Raw genomic sequence first — 19,996 nt, forward strand, 5'->3', positions numbered from 1 at the left:
ACGTTGGAAACAAAATACGGTTGATTTGTAAAACAAAACTCTAAGAAATTCAACTACTACGTTGGAAACAAAATACGGTTGATTTGTAAAACAAAACTCTAAGAAATTCAACTACTACGTTGGAAACAAAATACGGTTGATTTGTAAAACAAAACTCTAAGAAATTCAACTACTACGTTGGAAACAAAATACGGTTGATTTGTAAAACAAAACTCTAAGAAATTCAACTACTACGTTGGAAACAAAATACGGTTGATTTGTAAAACAAAACTCTAAGAAATTCAACTACTACGTTGGAAACAAAATACGGTTGATTTGTAAAACAAAACTCTAAGAAATTCAACTACTACGTTGGAAACAAAATACGGTTGATTTGTAAAACAAAACTCTAAGAAATTCAACTACTACGTTGGAAACAAAATACGGTTGATTTGTAAAACAAAACTCTAAGAAATTCAACTACTACGTTGGAAACAAAATACGGTTGATTTGTAAAACAAAACTCTAAGAAATTCAACTACTACGTTGGAAACAAAATACGGTTGATTTGTAAAACAAAACTCTAAGAAATTCAACTACTACGTTGGAAACAAAATACGGTTGATTTGTAAAACAAAACTCTAAGAAATTCAACTACTACGTTGGAAACAAAATACGGTTGATTTGTAAAACAAAACTCTAAGAAATTCAACTACTACGTTGGAAACAAAATACGGTTGATTTGTAAAACAAAACTCTAAGAAATTCAACTACTACGTTGGAAACAAAATACGGTTGATTTGTAAAACAAAACTCTAAGAAATTCAACTACTACGTTGGAAACAAAATACGGTTGATTTGTAAAACAAAACTCTAAGAAATTCAACTACTACGTTGGAAACAAAATACGGTTGATTTGTAAAACAAAACTCTAAGAAATTCAACTACTACGTTGGAAACAAAATACGGTTGATTTGTAAAACAAAACTCTAAGAAATTCAACTACTACGTTGGAAACAAAATACGGTTGATTTGTAAAACAAAACTCTAAGAAATTCAACTACTACGTTGGAAACAAAATACGGTTGATTTGTAAAACAAAACTCTAAGAAATTCAACTACTACGTTGGAAACAAAATACGGTTGATTTGTAAAACAAAACTCTAAGAAATTCAACTACTACGTTGGAAACAAAATACGGTTGATTTGTAAAACAAAACTCTAAGAAATTCAACTACTACGTTGGAAACAAAATACGGTTGATTTGTAAAACAAAACTCTAAGAAATTCAACTACTACGTTGGAAACAAAATACAGTTGATTTGTAAAACAAAACTCTAAGAAATTCAACTACTACGTTGGAAACAAAATACGGTTGATTTGTAAAACAAAACTCTAAGAAATTCAACTACTACGTTGGAAACAAAATACGGTTGATTTGTAAAACAAAACTCTAAGAAATTCAACTACTACGTTGGAAACAAAATACGGTTGATTTGTAAAACAAAACTCTAAGAAATTCAACTACTACGTTGGAAACAAAATACGGTTGATTTGTAAAACAAAACTCTAAGAAATTCAACTACTACGTTGGAAACAAAATACGGTTGATTTGTAAAACAAAACTCTAAGAAATTCAACTACTACGTTGGAAACAAAATACGGTTGATTTGTAAAACAAAACTCTAAGAAATTCAACTACTACGTTGGAAACAAAATACGGTTGATTTGTAAAACAAAACTCTAAGAAATTCAACTACTACGTTGGAAACAAAATACGGTTGATTTGTAAAACAAAACTCTAAGAAATTCAACTACTACGTTGGAAACAAAATACGGTTGATTTGTAAAACAAAACTCTAAGAAATTCAACTACTACGTTGGAAACAAAATACGGTTGATTTGTAAAACAAAACTCTAAGAAATTCAACTACTACGTTGGAAACAAAATACGGTTGATTTGTAAAACAAAACTCTAAGAAATTCAACTACTACGTTGGAAACAAAATACGGTTGATTTGTAAAACAAAACTCTAAGAAATTCAACTACTACGTTGGAAACAAAATACGGTTGATTTGTAAAACAAAACTCTAAGAAATTCAACTACTACGTTGGAAACAAAATACGGTTGATTTGTAAAACAAAACTCTAAGAAATTCAACTACTACGTTGGAAACAAAATACGGTTGATTTGTAAAACAAAACTCTAAGAAATTCAACTACTACGTTGGAAACAAAATACGGTTGATTTGTAAAACAAAACTCTAAGAAATTCAACTACTACGTTGGAAACAAAATACGGTTGATTTGTAAAACAAAACTCTAAGAAATTCAACTACTACGTTGGAAACAAAATACGGTTGATTTGTAAAACAAAACTCTAAGAAATTCAACTACTACGTTGGAAACAAAATACGGTTGATTTGTAAAACAAAACTCTAAGAAATTCAACTACTACGTTGGAAACAAAATACGGTTGATTTGTAAAACAAAACTCTAAGAAATTCAACTACTACGTTGGAAACAAAATACGGTTGATTTGTAAAACAAAACTCTAAGAAATTCAACTACTACGTTGGAAACAAAATACGGTTGATTTGTAAAACAAAACTCTAAGAAATTCAACTACTACGTTGGAAACAAAATACGGTTGATTTGTAAAACAAAACTCTAAGAAATTCAACTACTACGTTGGAAACAAAATACGGTTGATTTGTAAAACAAAACTCTAAGAAATTCAACTACTACGTTGGAAACAAAATACGGTTGATTTGTAAAACAAAACTCTAAGAAATTCAACTACTACGTTGGAAACAAAATACGGTTGATTTGTAAAACAAAACTCTAAGAAATTCAACTACTACGTTGGAAACAAAATACGGTTGATTTGTAAAACAAAACTCTAAGAAATTCAACTACTACGTTGGAAACAAAATACAGTTGATTTGTAAAACAAAACTCTAAGAAATTCAACTACTACGTTGGAAACAAAATACGGTTGATTTGTAAAACAAAACTCTAAGAAATTCAACTACTACGTTGGAAACAAAATACGGTTGATTTGTAAAACAAAACTCTAAGAAATTCAACTACTACGTTGGAAACAAAATACGGTTGATTTGTAAAACAAAACTCTAAGAAATTCAACTACTACGTTGGAAACAAAATACGGTTGATTTGTAAAACAAAACTCTAAGAAATTCAACTACTACGTTGGAAACAAAATACAGTTGATTTGTAAAACAAAACTCTAAGAAATTCAACTACTACGTTGGAAACAAAATACAGTTGATTTGTAAAACAAAACTCTAAGAAATTCAACTACTAAACAAAATACGTTGATTTGAAACAAAATAACTACTACGTTTGATTTGTAAAACAAAACTCTAAGAAATTCAACTACTACGTTGGAAACAAAATACGGTTGATTTGTAAAACAAAACTCTAAGAAATTCAACTACTACGTTGGAAACAAAATACGGTTGATTTGTAAAACAAAACTCTAAGAAATTCAACTACTACGTTGGAAACAAAATACGGTTGATTTGTAAAACAAAACTCTAAGAAATTCAACTACTACGTTGGAAACAAAATACGGTTGATTTGTAAAACAAAACTCTAAGAAATTCAACTACTACGTTGGAAACAAAATACGGTTGATTTGTAAAACAAAACTCTAAGAAATTCAACTACTACGTTGGAAACAAAATACGGTTGATTTGTAAAACAAAACTCTAAGAAATTCAACTACTACGTTGGAAACAAAATACGGTTGATTTGTAAAACAAAACTCTAAGAAATTCAACTACTACGTTGGAAACAAAATACGGTTGATTTGTAAAACAAAACTCTAAGAAATTCAACTACTACGTTGGAAACAAAATACGGTTGATTTGTAAAACAAAACTCTAAGAAATTCAACTACTACGTTGGAAACAAAATACGGTTGATTTGTAAAACAAAACTCTAAGAAATTCAACTACTACGTTGGAAACAAAATACGGTTGATTTGTAAAACAAAACTCTAAGAAATTCAACTACTACGTTGGAAACAAAATACGGTTGATTTGTAAAACAAAACTCTAAGAAATTCAACTACTACGTTGGAAACAAAATACGGTTGATTTGTAAAACAAAACTCTAAGAAATTCAACTACTACGTTGGAAACAAAATACGGTTGATTTGTAAAACAAAACTCTAAGAAATTCAACTACTACGTTGGAAACAAAATACGGTTGATTTGTAAAACAAAACTCTAAGAAATTCAACTACTACGTTGGAAACAAAATACGGTTGATTTGTAAAACAAAACTCTAAGAAATTCAACTACTACGTTGGAAACAAAATACGGTTGATTTGTAAAACAAAACTCTAAGAAATTCAACTACTACGTTGGAAACAAAATACGGTTGATTTGTAAAACAAAACTCTAAGAAATTCAACTACTACGTTGGAAACAAAATACAGTTGATTTGTAAAACAAAACTCTAAGAAATTCAACTACTACGTTGGAAACAAAATACGGTTGATTTGTAAAACAAAACTCTAAGAAATTCAACTACTACGTTGGAAACAAAATACGGTTGATTTGTAAAACAAAACTCTAAGAAATTCAACTACTACGTTGGAAACAAAATACAGTTGGTTTGTAAAACAAAACTCTAAGAAATTCAACTACTACGTTGGAAACAAAATACGGTTGATTTGTAAAACAAAACTCTAAGAAATTCAACTACTACGTTGGAAACAAAATACGGTTGATTTGTAAAACAAAACTCTAAGAAATTCAACTACTACGTTGGAAACAAAATACGGTTGATTTGTAAAACAAAACTCTAAGAAATTCAACTACTACGTTGGAAACAAAATACGGTTGATTTGTAAAACAAAACTCTAAGAAATTCAACTACTACGTTGGAAACAAAATACGGTTGATTTGTAAAACAAAACTCTAAGAAATTCAACTACTACGTTGGAAACAAAATACGGTTGATTTGTAAAACAAAACTCTAAGAAATTCAACTACTACGTTGGAAACAAAATACGGTTGATTTGTAAAACAAAACTCTAAGAAATTCAACTACTACGTTGGAAACAAAATACGGTTGATTTGTAAAACAAAACTCTAAGAAATTCAACTACTACGTTGGAAACAAAATACGGTTGATTTGTAAAACAAAACTCTAAGAAATTCAACTACTACGTTGGAAACAAAATACGGTTGATTTGTAAAACAAAACTCTAAGAAATTCAACTACTACGTTGGAAACAAAATACGGTTGATTTGTAAAACAAAACTCTAAGAAATTCAACTACTACGTTGGAAACAAAATACGGTTGATTTGTAAAACAAAACTCTAAGAAATTCAACTACTACGTTGGAAACAAAATACGGTTGATTTGTAAAACAAAACTCTAAGAAATTCAACTACTACGTTGGAAACAAAATACGGTTGATTTGTAAAACAAAACTCTAAGAAATTCAACTACTACGTTGGAAACAAAATACGGTTGATTTGTAAAACAAAACTCTAAGAAATTCAACTACTACGTTGGAAACAAAATACGGTTGATTTGTAAAACAAAACTCTAAGAAATTCAACTACTACGTTGGAAACAAAATACGGTTGATTTGTAAAACAAAACTCTAAGAAATTCAACTACTACGTTGGAAACAAAATACGGTTGATTTGTAAAACAAAACTCTAAGAAATTCAACTACTACGTTGGAAACAAAATACGGTTGATTTGTAAAACAAAACTCTAAGAAATTCAACTACTACGTTGGAAACAAAATACAGTTGATTTGTAAAACAAAACTCTAAGAAATTCAACTACTACGTTGGAAACAAAATACGGTTGATTTGTAAAACAAAACTCTAAGAAATTCAACTACTACGTTGGAAACAAAATACGGTTGATTTGTAAAACAAAACTCTAAGAAATTCAACTACTACGTTGGAAACAAAATACGGTTGATTTGTAAAACAAAACTCTAAGAAATTCAACTACTACTTTGGAAACAAAATAAAGTTGATTTGTAAAACAAAACTCTAAGAAATTCAACTACTACGTTGGAAACAAAATACGGTTGATTTGTAAAACAAAACTCTAAGAAATTCAACTACTACGTTGGAAACAAAATACGGTTGATTTGTAAAACAAAACTCTAAGAAATTCAACTACTACGTTGGAAACAAAATACGGTTGATTTGTAAAACAAAACTCTAAGAAATTCAACTACTACGTTGGAAACAAAATACGGTTGATTTGTAAAACAAAACTCTAAGAAATTCAACTACTACGTTGGAAACAAAATACGGTTGATTTGTAAAACAAAACTCTAAGAAATTCAACTACTACGTTGGAAACAAAATACGGTTGATTTGTAAAACAAAACTCTAAGAAATTCAACTACTACGTTGGAAACAAAATACGGTTGATTTGTAAAACAAAACTCTAAGAAATTCAACTACTACGTTGGAAACAAAATACGGTTGATTTGTAAAACAAAACTCTAAGAAATTCAACTACTACGTTGGAAACAAAATACGGTTGATTTGTAAAACAAAACTCTAAGAAATTCAACTACTACGTTGGAAACAAAATACAGTTGATTTGTAAAACAAAACTCTAAGAAATTCAACTACTACGTTAGAAACAAAATACGGTTGGTTTGTAAAACAAAATTCTAAGAAATTCAACTACTACGTTGGAAACAAAATACAGTTGGTTTGTAAAACAAAACTCTAAGAAATTCAACTACTACGTTGGAAACAAAATACAGTCTGTTTGTAAAACAAAACACGTTAAAATTTGTAATTTTGTGATAAGGAACCAACTATATTAAATTTGTAAAGCTAAACATTTTATGAGATTGACTGATATGTTCGAAAGCCAACCACAGGAAACTTGTAAGACGAAACATTCTAAGAAATTTACTTATACGTTAGGAAAGCAACTACGTTACGTTTGTAAAACATGTTAACAAGTGTGGCTAACTGTGTGTGGTTTTCCAACGTTAGGAAAGCAACTACGGTGCGTTTGTAAAACATGCTAACAAGTGTGGCTAACTGTGTGTGGTCTTCCATTGTTAGGAAAGCAACTACGGTATGTTTGTAAAACATGTTAAGAAGTGTGGCTAACTGTGTGTGGTTTTCCAACCAATTTTCAATTCATAACTACTTATTTTTTAGTAATTTCTCTACAGAAATATTTTACTTTCTTAAGACAAAACAAACTTATCATTCAAGAATATCTACAATCTAAAATATATCACGAGAATGGGTAAATGTAACTAACCCTATCTTTGGTTCTGAGTAGTTGCTTGACAACAACTGTATCAGCCAGAATCAACACCCTGGTAATTGACGTGAGTAATCCACGAGCTGCCCGTGCTAACCGGGTCTTCTCCACAAAGTGACGTGTATTGGATGGTTCTCCTCGTTGGGCCTCACAAAGTTCTTCTATCAATAACACTGTGGATATTAAAAGAAGAAAAATATCAAAATACGTCACTTCTCATTGTTTTCGAGGAGAGTCAGTGTTTAAGAAGCACGGGTTCCTTTCGAAATTTAAAACAGTTTAGAACAACTGAAAATATTTATACCACGCATGCGCTTCGACCAGGCCTTTAAACGAACTAACAAAAATGTTTGTGAATACTGTTGAAATGTTCATTGTTTGTTTGAAGTTAAACACAAAGAAACACAATGTGACATATTTGTGTTACTTCATGCAAGTTTTAGTTATTTATTGAAGTATAACCTGCTATATCCTCCTTTAATAAATCATAGGATATGTTCAAAACGAGCGGTTAGCATTAGCTTAGTCTTGGTTATAAGTCATGATCAGGTGGTTATGGCGCTCGATTCGTAATCCGAGGGTCGCGGGTTCGAATCCCGTCACATAAAACATGCTCTTCCTTTCAACCATGGGAAGTTATATAGAGACGGTCAGTCCCACTATTCGTTGGTAAAAGAGCAGCCCAAGAGTTGGTGGTGGGTGGTGATGACTGGCTGCCTTCTCTCCAGTCATACACTGCTAAATTAGGGACTGCTAGCGCAGATAACCCTCGCATAGTTTTGCGCGAAATTCAAAACAAACAAACAAACATTTCAGCCGTGTGCCTGTTATAATGTGAGGGTCAATCCAACTATTTGGTTGTTAAAAAAATATCCCAAGATTTGGCGATAGGTGGTGATGACACCTAACTGCCTTTCCTCTGGTCTGCCCCTCTGTCAAACATCTTTGAATTTACAACGCCCAAATGATGAGTTAGATTCCCATCCGTGAACACAGTAGATAGCCCAATGTGGCTTTGGTATAGGAAAATTTGATTGACTCACCAGATAGCCCAATGTGGCTTTGGTATAGGAAAACTCGATTGACAACTAGATAGCCCAATGTAGCTTTGGTATAGGAAAACTCGATTGACTCACCAGATAGCCCAATGTGGCTTTGGTATAGAAAAACTCGATTGACTCACCAGATACCCTAATGTGGCTTTGGTATAGGAAAACTCGATTGACTCACCAGATAGCCCAATGTGGCTTTGGTATAGGAAAACTCGATTGACTCACCAGATAGCCCAATGTGGCTTTGGTATAGGAAAACTCGATTGACTCACCAGATAGCCTCATGTGGCTTTGGTATAGGAAAACTCGATTGACTCACCAGATAGCCCAATGTGGCTTTGGTATAGGAAAACTCGATTGACTCACCAGATAGCCCAATGTGGCTTTGGTATAGGAAAACTCGATTGACTCACCAGATAGCCTAATGTGGCTTTGGTATATAAAAACTCGATTGACTCACCAGATAGCCCAATGTGGCTTTGGTATAGGAAAACTCGATTGACAACCAGATAGCCCAATATGGCTTTTGTATAGGAACTCGATTGACTCACCAGATAGCCCAATGTGGCTTTGGTATAGGAAAACTCGATTGACTCACCAGATAGCCCAATGTGGCTTTGGATATAGGAAAACTCAATTGACTCACCAGATAACACTATTTGGTTTAGCTATAACGAAACACACACACACTATTTGAAAACACTCATACATGCTCCAGTCAATGTTAAATATAGGATGGCTGGTCGAGATAGCCCTCGTTTAACTTTGCGTGAAATTCAAAACAAACGGAACGGTGATAAGAAACGTTGTTGTTTATCACAATTAACCAACATTTTGAGTTTAATGTCTGCGTGATAACCGACATGTAGTATTTTTTTTCACAAATCAAACCTCTACAATTTGATATTTGAAACATTGATGCGACAGGTGAGAGACCTCTAGTATAAGGCACAGCCGTCCCTAGTTTATAACCAAAGAAAGGGTAACAACTATTCAGTAGAACTCTCCACTTAAGTGACTAATTTCAACATAATAGTGAGAGGTGAGAGGCCTCTAGTATAAGGCACAGCCGTCTCTAATTTATAACCAAAGAAAGGGTAACAACTATTCAGTAGAACTCTTCATTTAAGTGACTAGTTTCAACAAAATAGTGACAGGTGAGAGACCTCTAGTATAAGGCACAGCCGTCCCTAGTTTATAACCAAAGAAAGGGTAACAACTATTCAGTAGAACTCTCCACTTAAGTGACTAGTTTCAACAAAATAGTGACAGGTGAGAGACCTCTAGTATAAGGCACAGCCGGCCGTAGTTTATAACCAAAGAAAGGGTAACAACTATTCAGTAGAACTCTCCACTTAAGTGACTAGTTTCAATAGAATAGTGAGACCGATTCATAACGAGTCCACATCTGAAAAGCAAGAAATATATGGAAGTATTTCGTATATTCGTATCTTGAATCTTGAAATTCACAGCCCGGAATGTTAAACTTCAGGCCAAACCGATTCATATAAAACTGAACGTTGCTTAGTGCATTTCAATTCAGTTTCAATACAAGTTCTGAGTGCCAGGGATTGTGACGTTTTTTCCTTTGGTTTTGTTTGTTTTGAATTTCGCGCAAAGTTACACAAGGGCTATCTGCGCTAGAACTCCCTAATTGAGCAGTGCAAGACTAGAAAGAGGGCAGCTAGTCATCACCACCCACCGTCAACTCTCCGGCTACTCTTTTACCAACGAATAGTGGGATTGACTGAAAGAGCGAGCATGTTTAGTGCGACCGGGATTCGAACCCGCTATTCTCGAATTACGAGTCAAGTGCTTTAACCACCTGGTCATGCCTGTCCCTTGTGACGTCTTAACTGGTACATTTAAATATGTAAATACAAGTATTTAGCTAGGCTTAGGAATCTATATTAAATACTTAACATTATGAACCTACATTAAGTACTTAACATTAGGAACCTACATTAAGAACTTAACATTAGGAATCTACAGTAAGTACTTAACATTAGGAACCGACATTAAGTACTTAACATTAGGAACCTACATTAAGAACTTAACATTAGGAATCTATATTAAATACTTAACATTAGGAACCTACATTAAGAACTTAACACTAGGAATCTACATTAAGTACTTAACATTAGGAATTTATATTAAGTAATTAACATTAGGAACCTACATTAAGTAATTAACATTAGGAACCTACATTAAGTACTTATCATTAGGAACCTTTATTAAGTAATTAACATTAAGAACCTACATTAAGTACTTAACATTAGGAATCTATATTGAGTATTTAACATCAGGAACCTACATTAAGTAATTAACATTAGGAACCTACATTAAGTACTTATCATTAGGAACCTACATTAAGTACTTAACATTAGGAACCTACATTAAGTACTTAACATTAGGAACCTACATTAAGTACTTAACATTAGGAACCTACATTAACATTAATATTACTCACTGTTCTTTAAACGGTATTTAAATATTTACAACTATTACTTTAGTGTTCCAACTTTTACACATTGACGACAGAATATGTTTTGCAGGTCGAAACAATAACTTAGGATTCAGCCGTTCTATCAATGATTAGGGACCAGACCAGATATACAGATCTGATTTAATTTGGTATGAAATAGAAACGTCCTTTAGGGGCTAAATATAATTGTCATTTATTAATGTAAAAACCGTTTCAATACCATTTCACGACTTCATCCACTGGCACAGCAATATATCTGCTGACTTACAACATTAGATACGGGTTTCGATACTCGTGGTGGGCAGAGTACATATAGCCCATTGTGTAGCTTTGTGCTTTATTACAAAATGCTGTAGTGCCCACTTTAATATCATACAATAAACAAATATATATTTAGTTATTACATTAGTAAACAATATTGTTCAATTCTATATTTAGATATATTTGACTCAACAAACGTAATGATTGGTTCAGTGAAAATTTAACAAATAAATCTAAGCCTATTACTACAGAAAGAAAGACATTTTATTTAGGCTAACGTTTCGTCAGAATCGTGATGAAATCGTTAGGTCAAAACACTAGATTAACTAAAAACAGTCATGTTTCGTGGTGTAAAAAGCTGAGTTTTATTTATTGATAACAAATAGAATCTCCAGTTTCCATTATAAACGTTCATATTTCATCATGGACTGAGCTGTTAGAGTAAAACATACCTGTGGATCTAGCATCTTTACAAGCTTCGAACATATCCACCTTGATTTCCGGGTTGTCTTCTGCTATGTATTCTCCTACTGTCACAAATCTCTCCACTGCTATGTTGATGGCCTGTCCTATCCGCAGCAAGGTTCTTCCGGTCTTATCATAATTGGGTTTTTCTTTGGCATTGCCTATACTTGGAACCTTGATAGTAAAAGAGAAATAACAAAAAACAGAACAGTCAAAGTAATGGATTAGTTCTCAGAGTCTAGACTATATCTTATTAAGTTGAACTATCAAGATAATGGACTGGTTCTCAGAACCTAGACTATATCTTATTAAGTTGAACTATCAAGATATTGGATTGGTTCTCAGAACCTAGACTATATCCTACTAAGTTGAACTATCAAGATAATGGATTGGTTCTCAGAGTCTAGACTATATCCTACTACGTTGAACTATCAAGATAATGGATTAGTTCTCAGAGTCTAGACCATATCCTACTAAATTGAACTATCAAGATAATGGATTAGTTCTCAGAGTCTAGACTATATCCTACTAAATTGAACTATCAAGATAATGGATTGGTTCTTTGAGTCTAGACTATATCCTATTATGTTGAACGATCAAGATAATGGATTAGTTCTCATAGTCTAGACCATATCCTACTAAGTTGAACTATCAAGATAATGAATTGGTTCTCAGAGTCTAGACTATATCCTACTAAGTTGAACTATCAAGATAATGGATTGGTTCTCAGAGTCTAGGCTATATCCTATTATGTTGAACTATTAAGATAATGGATTGGTTCTAATAGTCTAGACCATATCCTACTAAGTTGAACTATCAAGATAATGGATTGGTTTTCAGAGTCTAGACTATATCCTACTAAGTTGAACTGTCAAGATAATGGATTGGTTCTCAGAGTCTAGACTATACAGTACTAAGTTAAACTATCAAGATAATGGATTGGTTCTCGGAACCTAGACTATATCCTATTAAGTTGAACTATCAAGATATATGGATTAATTCTCGGAGCCTAGACTATATTCTACTCAGTTGATATATTTTAGGTTCTTCTCCAACATAATCTTTCCTAGTAAGTTAATATTCGTTTTCTAGTGTAGTTCCAACCAAAATGTCAGCATTAACATGAACGTTCGTTAATACAGTGTCTTTCAGTGTGTTAGCTTTCACGTGGATGTTTATTAATACAATATATTCCAACACGACGGATTAATATCAATGAATACAATAAACAACATTATCCGTTATACTGTTTGCAATGTAACAGCATCGCAGGTTACATATGAACCTCTTGAGTGGAAACTGTTTTTTACTATTTTGTCCATTTGTTAATATTACTTCCGTGGAGCCACGCGCTTTCATTACGTAACTTACCAAACAACAAGTAAATAGGTACAGAAAAAGAAGGAACATAATTTATGAAAGATGTCGTTACCAAGCCTGAAAGAATAGAGATCTTTTGAATCTTTATTTGAGCTGTTTGCCATCTTGTATCATTTTTTGGTTGTCGTTTGTGATTGATGGTATCAAGCTGATGATAAAGAGATACTTTACCTCATTCTGATGGTTTGTCCATTACTTTAGGTGATGGTGCTCTTTGGTAAGTGGTACGTTCTACGTCAACCCGCTCAGACATAGCTCAAAGTATTCAATTTGGTTTTGCTAGACTTCTGACGGAGTAAACTTTAAGGTCTCAGTGTCATCAGATGATCGATTCACTGTCTGAAAAGCTAGATGATAGAGATTTGTGTAGAGAGGGACAGCGTCTGCAGTCAGAGTATAATTCCATTTAAACCCCATACACCCCCCCTCCCAAAGAAAAGGTTGTGTTGTTCGTATTGAACGCTGTTACCGATGTTTATTAATCAGTTTCGGATCTTTCATGCGTTATATCTAAGAATTAGCACATATTACAAGATGGCATTAAGCGAAACGTATCGTGTTGGATTAAGAATATAGATTACAGTATGGAAACACAAAATTACAAACGTCCATAAGGTAAACTAAGGGTTTTAATCAACACTAAACAAGTAGTGTGTCTTCATTGTTCGTTTGTTCTAGATGCAATTGGAAACTAGCAGTTTCGTATGAATATGTTTGTTCTAGATGCCATTGGAAACTAGCAGTTTCGTATGAATATGTTTGTTCTAGATGCCATTGGAAACTAGCAGTTTCGTATGAATATGTTTGTTCTAGATGCCATTGTAAACTAGCAGTTTCGTATGAATATGTTTGTTCTAGATGCCATTGTAAACTAGCAGTTTCGTATGAATATGTTTGTTCTAGATGCCATTGTAAACTAGCAGTTTCGTATGAATATGTTTGTTCTAGATGTCATTGGAAACTAGCAGTTTCGTATGAATATGTTGTATGATGTAGGAAAATAAATCCTTCAAACTCTAAACTGTATTCTGGTGTCGAAACAAATTCGGTTTGTATTCTAAAGACGGCTGGTACAGGTATTGAACCTTTAATTTCGACCTTCTCAGATCATCTTCAGGTTAACAGGTTCGTCATCACAAAACTGGATTTGTATTGACTTTCGCTGTTGTAAATTGGCTTAACGAATGAGTGAGTAATAATTTAAATCAACCATTTCAGCTTAGTCGGTTCTTTTATTGAGAACATTAATAAAGAACATTTTACATTGGTTTATTTATTTTTTATCAATAAATAAACTTCATCGAACGGATGAACATTGTATACTTATCACCAGCCCCAAGGACAAACTGAACTCAGCTTAGCCTTATTATCAGGACAACACTATAATAGTGGTTTAACAATGACCTCACGTAACCTATTGGTTTGCTCCCACTTTGAACTAGAAAATTCATAGCTCACGATCTATTGCTGTGAAAACGCAAGAGTTATGGCCAAATCTCGTTTATTAATAAGATGAGAATTGCCCAAAAATTGACTGCTTTCTTCAGACAAAATAAATTAGGGAAGGGCTATGGCTAGATAGCCCTTTTGTGGGGCTTATTGCGCAAGTTGTTAAACAAATTTTGAATATCTTCAGATTGGAAAATGTGATCCAAAGCATTTTATGAGTCGATGCACTGAAAGCTTCCCATTTCCACTGCCTTTAACGTCAGGAGTTTATTAGTTTGTTATTGAGAACAAACCAACACAAGACGCTGTCTGTGTTGTGCCCACCACGAGTATCGAAACTCGGTTTTAAGCGTTACATACCACTGAGCCATCAAAGGACTAACGTCTGGTGACACACGCCGTGAGGTACTAATATGATTGGAAATAACGTATTTAACGAGAAAATACGGCAACTGGTGACTTCAAATCTTTCTACAAGCTTCTTCAAACCTAGAAGAACTTACGTTCTTAATACCACGTAGATTGACGAATTCACCCCCTACTAGCAACCTCACTGTATAACTCAGAGTGACTTATGGGGAAAGAGCTTTATTCCTAGGCATGAAAAATAACAAAAAATGACTAGCATAAAAAAGGAAGAATCCTTTATGTGAACGAAGAGATTTTTTTTTCCAGCTGGCTGTAAAAAAAGCTGGTGTTTTTTTTTTAATCAAATTTATCTTCTTGAGCAATTCTCCCAACTCAAGATTATGTTGTTTTCTGTTAGATGGCTAATACTTGTGTTCTTTTCAAAGTTAAGCACTAAAGTTTCCTACAGTTTTAGGTACAGTCCAGTGAGAACTGAGAAATAATTTTGTTTAAAAGGTCATAACTTTTAATATACACTTTGAACAAATGTTATTAAATGAGATTAAAGCTTTCTGTATTATAAATTTTTAATATTTAAATATTAAAGAAACAAGTATTAGCTTGTAGGTATTCACAAAATACGTTCTATAGAATGGTGTAACAAGAGGAAAATTCTAATCAAAGTCTTATAAGAGTTATGTTTTAATATTGAATTTAAAGCATTTATTAATGGTTATATATTCTTAACGCGATATAAATTAACAGAGAAACGTTGGCTTATTTAAGGAACCTATTTTGTTCTTATGAACCTGGAACTTTATTCTTCTGATCGCTACTCTATTTTTAAGTGATCTCAAAAGCAATTTAACACAAAATATTTACTTTCTCTAAATTAAAACACAAAAGATATATACTGCAGGTGAATATATGACAGTTAAAAACTTGTTGTAGCAACTGCTTCAGTAGGTTGCTGTGACTTGTTAACAATAACGTATCTCACCACTTTACAAAAGAACGTTGATGCTGCTTTTGACCTCACGACATTTCTTCCAACCATAGAAAACAATTGTCGTCTATCAATATATTCTGAATAACATTTTATGAACGAGTTTTGATATTTGTGTGGTATATTATCTGGTATAAAAATCTGTGGGAACTAATTTTTAATTACCAAACTGAGTCACACACAGTGCAATTATTTAATAATTCAAGTCTTTCAGGATTTGTAACGCAGCTTTTGAGTGAGAACCCGTTTAATTTTCACTAAAATCACAAATCTCAAAGCCTTATTACACCACGTCTGACAAGACAAAGAAAACAGTAGCGACGAAAGAACACTTCCGGTTTGTTTCATGTTATCAGCTGTAATATGCAACGTCCGGTTTGTTTCATGTTATCAGCTGTAATATGCAACTTCCGGTTTGTTTCATGTTATCAGCTGTAATATTCAAGAAACGAGAGCAAAACTGTCTTTTAGATAATCGGAACACAGTGCAATAAACCGACTCGAATACCAGTAGACTTTTCAATAAACCGACTCGGATACCATCAAACTTTTCAATAAACCGACTCGGATACCTGCAGACTTTTCATAATACACTGTACTGATTTTGAAAATATATATATCATGTCGTTTGCATATCATTTTCTCATTTTATTTGCAGTTAAAATAGATAAACATTTATCTTCCTGTTGATATAAACAAAAGATTTGATCGAAAATGGGTTTACAAGGACAGAAGTGAAAGTGTTTCGTTAGAATCAAAGACCTTCAGAAACAAATTTAACAGTAGTTAAGTTTTATGGTTAGTTCAGTGGGTTTTCAACTTTCAATAAATTTAAACTATATAGGTCTTTCTTTTTAGAACCTTCCAAATAAAATGAACCAAACTCCAAACAAGACTGTGAATTTCCAAAACCACACTCACCATGCAGTCAATAGTTAGAATATCATAAACTAACAGGTACATCAATTTACATCTCCTGTTAAAAGAATAAATCTAAGCATATATGCAGTTATATCCTATCAAACAAAGTTTATTGAAAACTGCAGGTAGTTTCGATAATACACGTGTTTAGGTTGCATAATAAAACTAATTAGATGTTCAGATGTTCTTAGAATAATAAGTTTAATAAAGCAATAAGTATGTGCTGTTGTATGAAAATGGGGCTAACATGATTAACGTAAGCTTAAGTTTAGTTTAAGATAGTGCAGAATCAGTAAGTACAGATGAGGAGTAAGTACAGATGTTGTGGTTGAAACTCGACAAATGAGGAGTAAGTACAGATGCTGTGGTTGAAACTCCACAAATGAGGAGTAAGTACAGATGCTGTGGTTGAAACTCCACAAATGAGGAGTAAGTACAGATGCTGTGGTTGAAACTCCACAAATGAGGGTAAGTACAGATGCTGTGGTTGAAACTCCACAAAATGAGGAGTAAGTACAGATGCTATGGTTGAAACTCCACAAATGAGGAGTAAGTACAGATGCTGTGGTTGAAACTCCACAAATGAGGAGTAAGTACAGATGCTGTGGTTGAAACTCCACAAATGAGGAATATCATGAAACTGTATAGTTGAAGTTTTGGAATTATTCCTTTCCCCAAATAAGGAATAATATTAGATTTTATATTTCAGCTACAATAATAACAACATATAACACAAATACCAGTGCCTACACTATGAAATTCCAGTCTAATTTCTTATTCATAACGATTCTTATATAATCAATACTACTTTGTATTGGCTAATACTGAAAAATCTTAATTGTTGGGTAATCTCCATTGTTTGTCTTTATTGGAAAATTAACACTTCACATATCGTAATAGCTAAATGGTTTACCATGTTTTGACAAATTTAATAATGACATTTTATTAAATTAATTTATAACTTGCAGTTTTGCTATGTATCAACCACGTGATCCAACCTAATCTATTTAATTTTGCATTAAGATCGTAGTGGTTGTAGTTTCAAAACCTTGACATAATGAAGACGAAGTAGTTTAAATGATGTCATCTATGTCAAGCTAGAAAGTCATAATTTAATTATTAGATTTTATTTATAGAAACCTTTTAACCATCCTAGATCAGAATTGGTTAAAGTAAATTATTATCCGTTGATTTTGTCGAAAGTTATCGAGTTCAGAGGATAAGAAACTCGTACTGAACGTATTAGCAAGGCATCTTCAGAGGAAGAAAACCTCCTTTTAATCAGGTGTCTTGCACATTAATTATACTCCAGAGAAGTTGGCCCACATCCGGTGGATGTTCTGTGCTAACTTGTATTGAAATTTGAACCCAGGATCCCTGGTGGCTAAACCTTTGGCTGGATGATTCGCACTGCGCCATAAATTCCGATTAAATTTAGAGGATTTCTAATCAATATAAATTTCCTTTTCACATCTTATCAGTCCTCTTTGGCCATATTCAACCCGATATTCTCTGTCTGCCTGTTCTTTCAAGTACTTCGATCTTCTCTGATATGCAAGCCCAAGATGTTTCAATAGGTCCTATACTGATGTACTTGTCATGTCTATTGTTCCTAATCCTAGAGCGACGGTCTTGTAATATGACCTTTGTTGTAATATTACCATTATTGTTGATAAAACAAAATTAGGGTAATGTCTCCTTTCCTTTATGTCTGTTGCACCATCCCAGTCATCTGCCTCATCGAGAATTATCATTGTTGAAAGTATACGAAGCTTGCTCAAAACTTGGTCTTGTGCCTTCTATAAAGAAATAGGGCCGTTGCACTGTAGTCTTTCTACTGGCCCTCAACCAAATAATGTCCACTGCTTCTGCCAACCTTTTAAGCACTTGGTTGTGTCACCAGATATATATGCCACTTTCCAAGACTTCCTTGCAGACATGCAGTACATGATTGGTAATCTGTAAACCTTCATACAGATTACACTTTGAATCTTTTGACTGGTCCAATTTCGTAAACTTGTTACCAACTTGAAACTGGTGAAACTCATTTGCAAGGAATCTCTGTAGTACATCTTCCCAAGTAGTACACTGACATTCTTGAACTGCTGTTTGGACTCGCTTGGCATTTTCAGCTTGTCTGAAATTATTAATGACCACATCTTACCTCTTTGGCTGATGCTTTTGACCACCAAGATATGTATGTGTTATTAATGACCACATCTTACCTCTTTGGCTGATGCTTTTGACCACCAAGATATGTCTGTGTTATTAATGACCACGTCTTACCTCTTTGGCTGATGCTTTTGACCACCAAGATATGTCTGTGTTATTAATGACCACGTCTTACCTCTTTGGCTGATGCTTTTGACCACCAAGATATGTCTGTGTTATTAATGACCACATCTTACGTCTTTAACTGATGCTTTTGACCATCAAGATATGTTTGTGTTATTAATGACCACATCTTACCTCTTTGGCTGATGCTTTTGACCACCAAGATATGTCTGTGTTATTAATGACCACATCTTACGTCTTTAACTGATGCTTTTGACCATCAAGATATGTTTGTGTTATTAATGACCACATCTTATCTTTTTGACTGATGCTTTTGACCACCAAGATATGTTTGTTTATTAATGACCACATCTTACCACTTTGGCTGATGCTTTTGACCACCAAGATATGTCTGTGTTATTAATGACCATATCTTACATCTTTGGCTGATGCTTTTGATCACCAAGATATGTCTGTGTTATTAATGACCACATCTTACCTCTTTGGCTGATGCTTTTGAACACCAAGATATGTCTGTGTTATTAATGACCACATCTTACCTCTTTGACTGATGCTTTTGACCACCAAGATATGTCTGTGTTATTAATGACCATATCTTACCTTTTTCGCTGATGCTTTTGATCACCAAGATATGTCATCCTCTGACGATCTTTTCGAGTAACATTATCCAGCTTCATTGCCTCTAATGCCTGGTTGGCTACCATATTTGACTTCCATTTTCTTCCTTTTCCAGTGGACGATGTTCTCTCACACACACACACGAGTCTTCTAAATCTCTCAGAACTTAATCTTACTAACCTTGTTCTTTTCCCACTCCTGACTTCAGAAGAAGTCTCAGTTTGGCTTCTCTTTATGATAGAGAAAAACTGCGCTGACAAGTGGAAGCAATCTTAGGCATTTCCTTGAGAACTGGTTGATATGTCTTTCTATGCTTTCAACTGCACAGATGACGATCCCATGGATGAACAATAGTCATAGCAGTTTGGATATCAATAGGAATTGCAAAACCCAAACTTTCAATATGCAACTTTCTCTTGTTAGTAATCTC

General features: G+C 33.3%; 1 protein-coding gene across 1 annotated transcript in view; it reads right to left on the minus strand.

Annotated features, from left to right (window-relative positions):
* LOC143224136 (alpha-catulin-like) overlaps positions 1-19,996 on the minus strand; it is a 291,322-nt gene that overhangs the window by 56,903 nt on the left and 214,423 nt on the right. The window contains exons 2-3 of the mRNA XM_076452608.1: positions 11,537-11,723; positions 7,284-7,459 (exon numbers count right to left, since the gene is read on the minus strand). Of these exons, the coding sequence (XP_076308723.1) occupies positions 7,284-7,459; positions 11,537-11,723 (363 nt within the window). The remainder of the gene's footprint in view (positions 1-7,283; positions 7,460-11,536; positions 11,724-19,996) is intronic.

The sequence above is a fragment of the Tachypleus tridentatus genome, chromosome 1 (assembly GCF_004210375.1).
Source record: "Tachypleus tridentatus isolate NWPU-2018 chromosome 1, ASM421037v1, whole genome shotgun sequence".
NCBI classification, from domain to species: domain Eukaryota; kingdom Metazoa; phylum Arthropoda; class Merostomata; order Xiphosura; family Limulidae; genus Tachypleus; species Tachypleus tridentatus.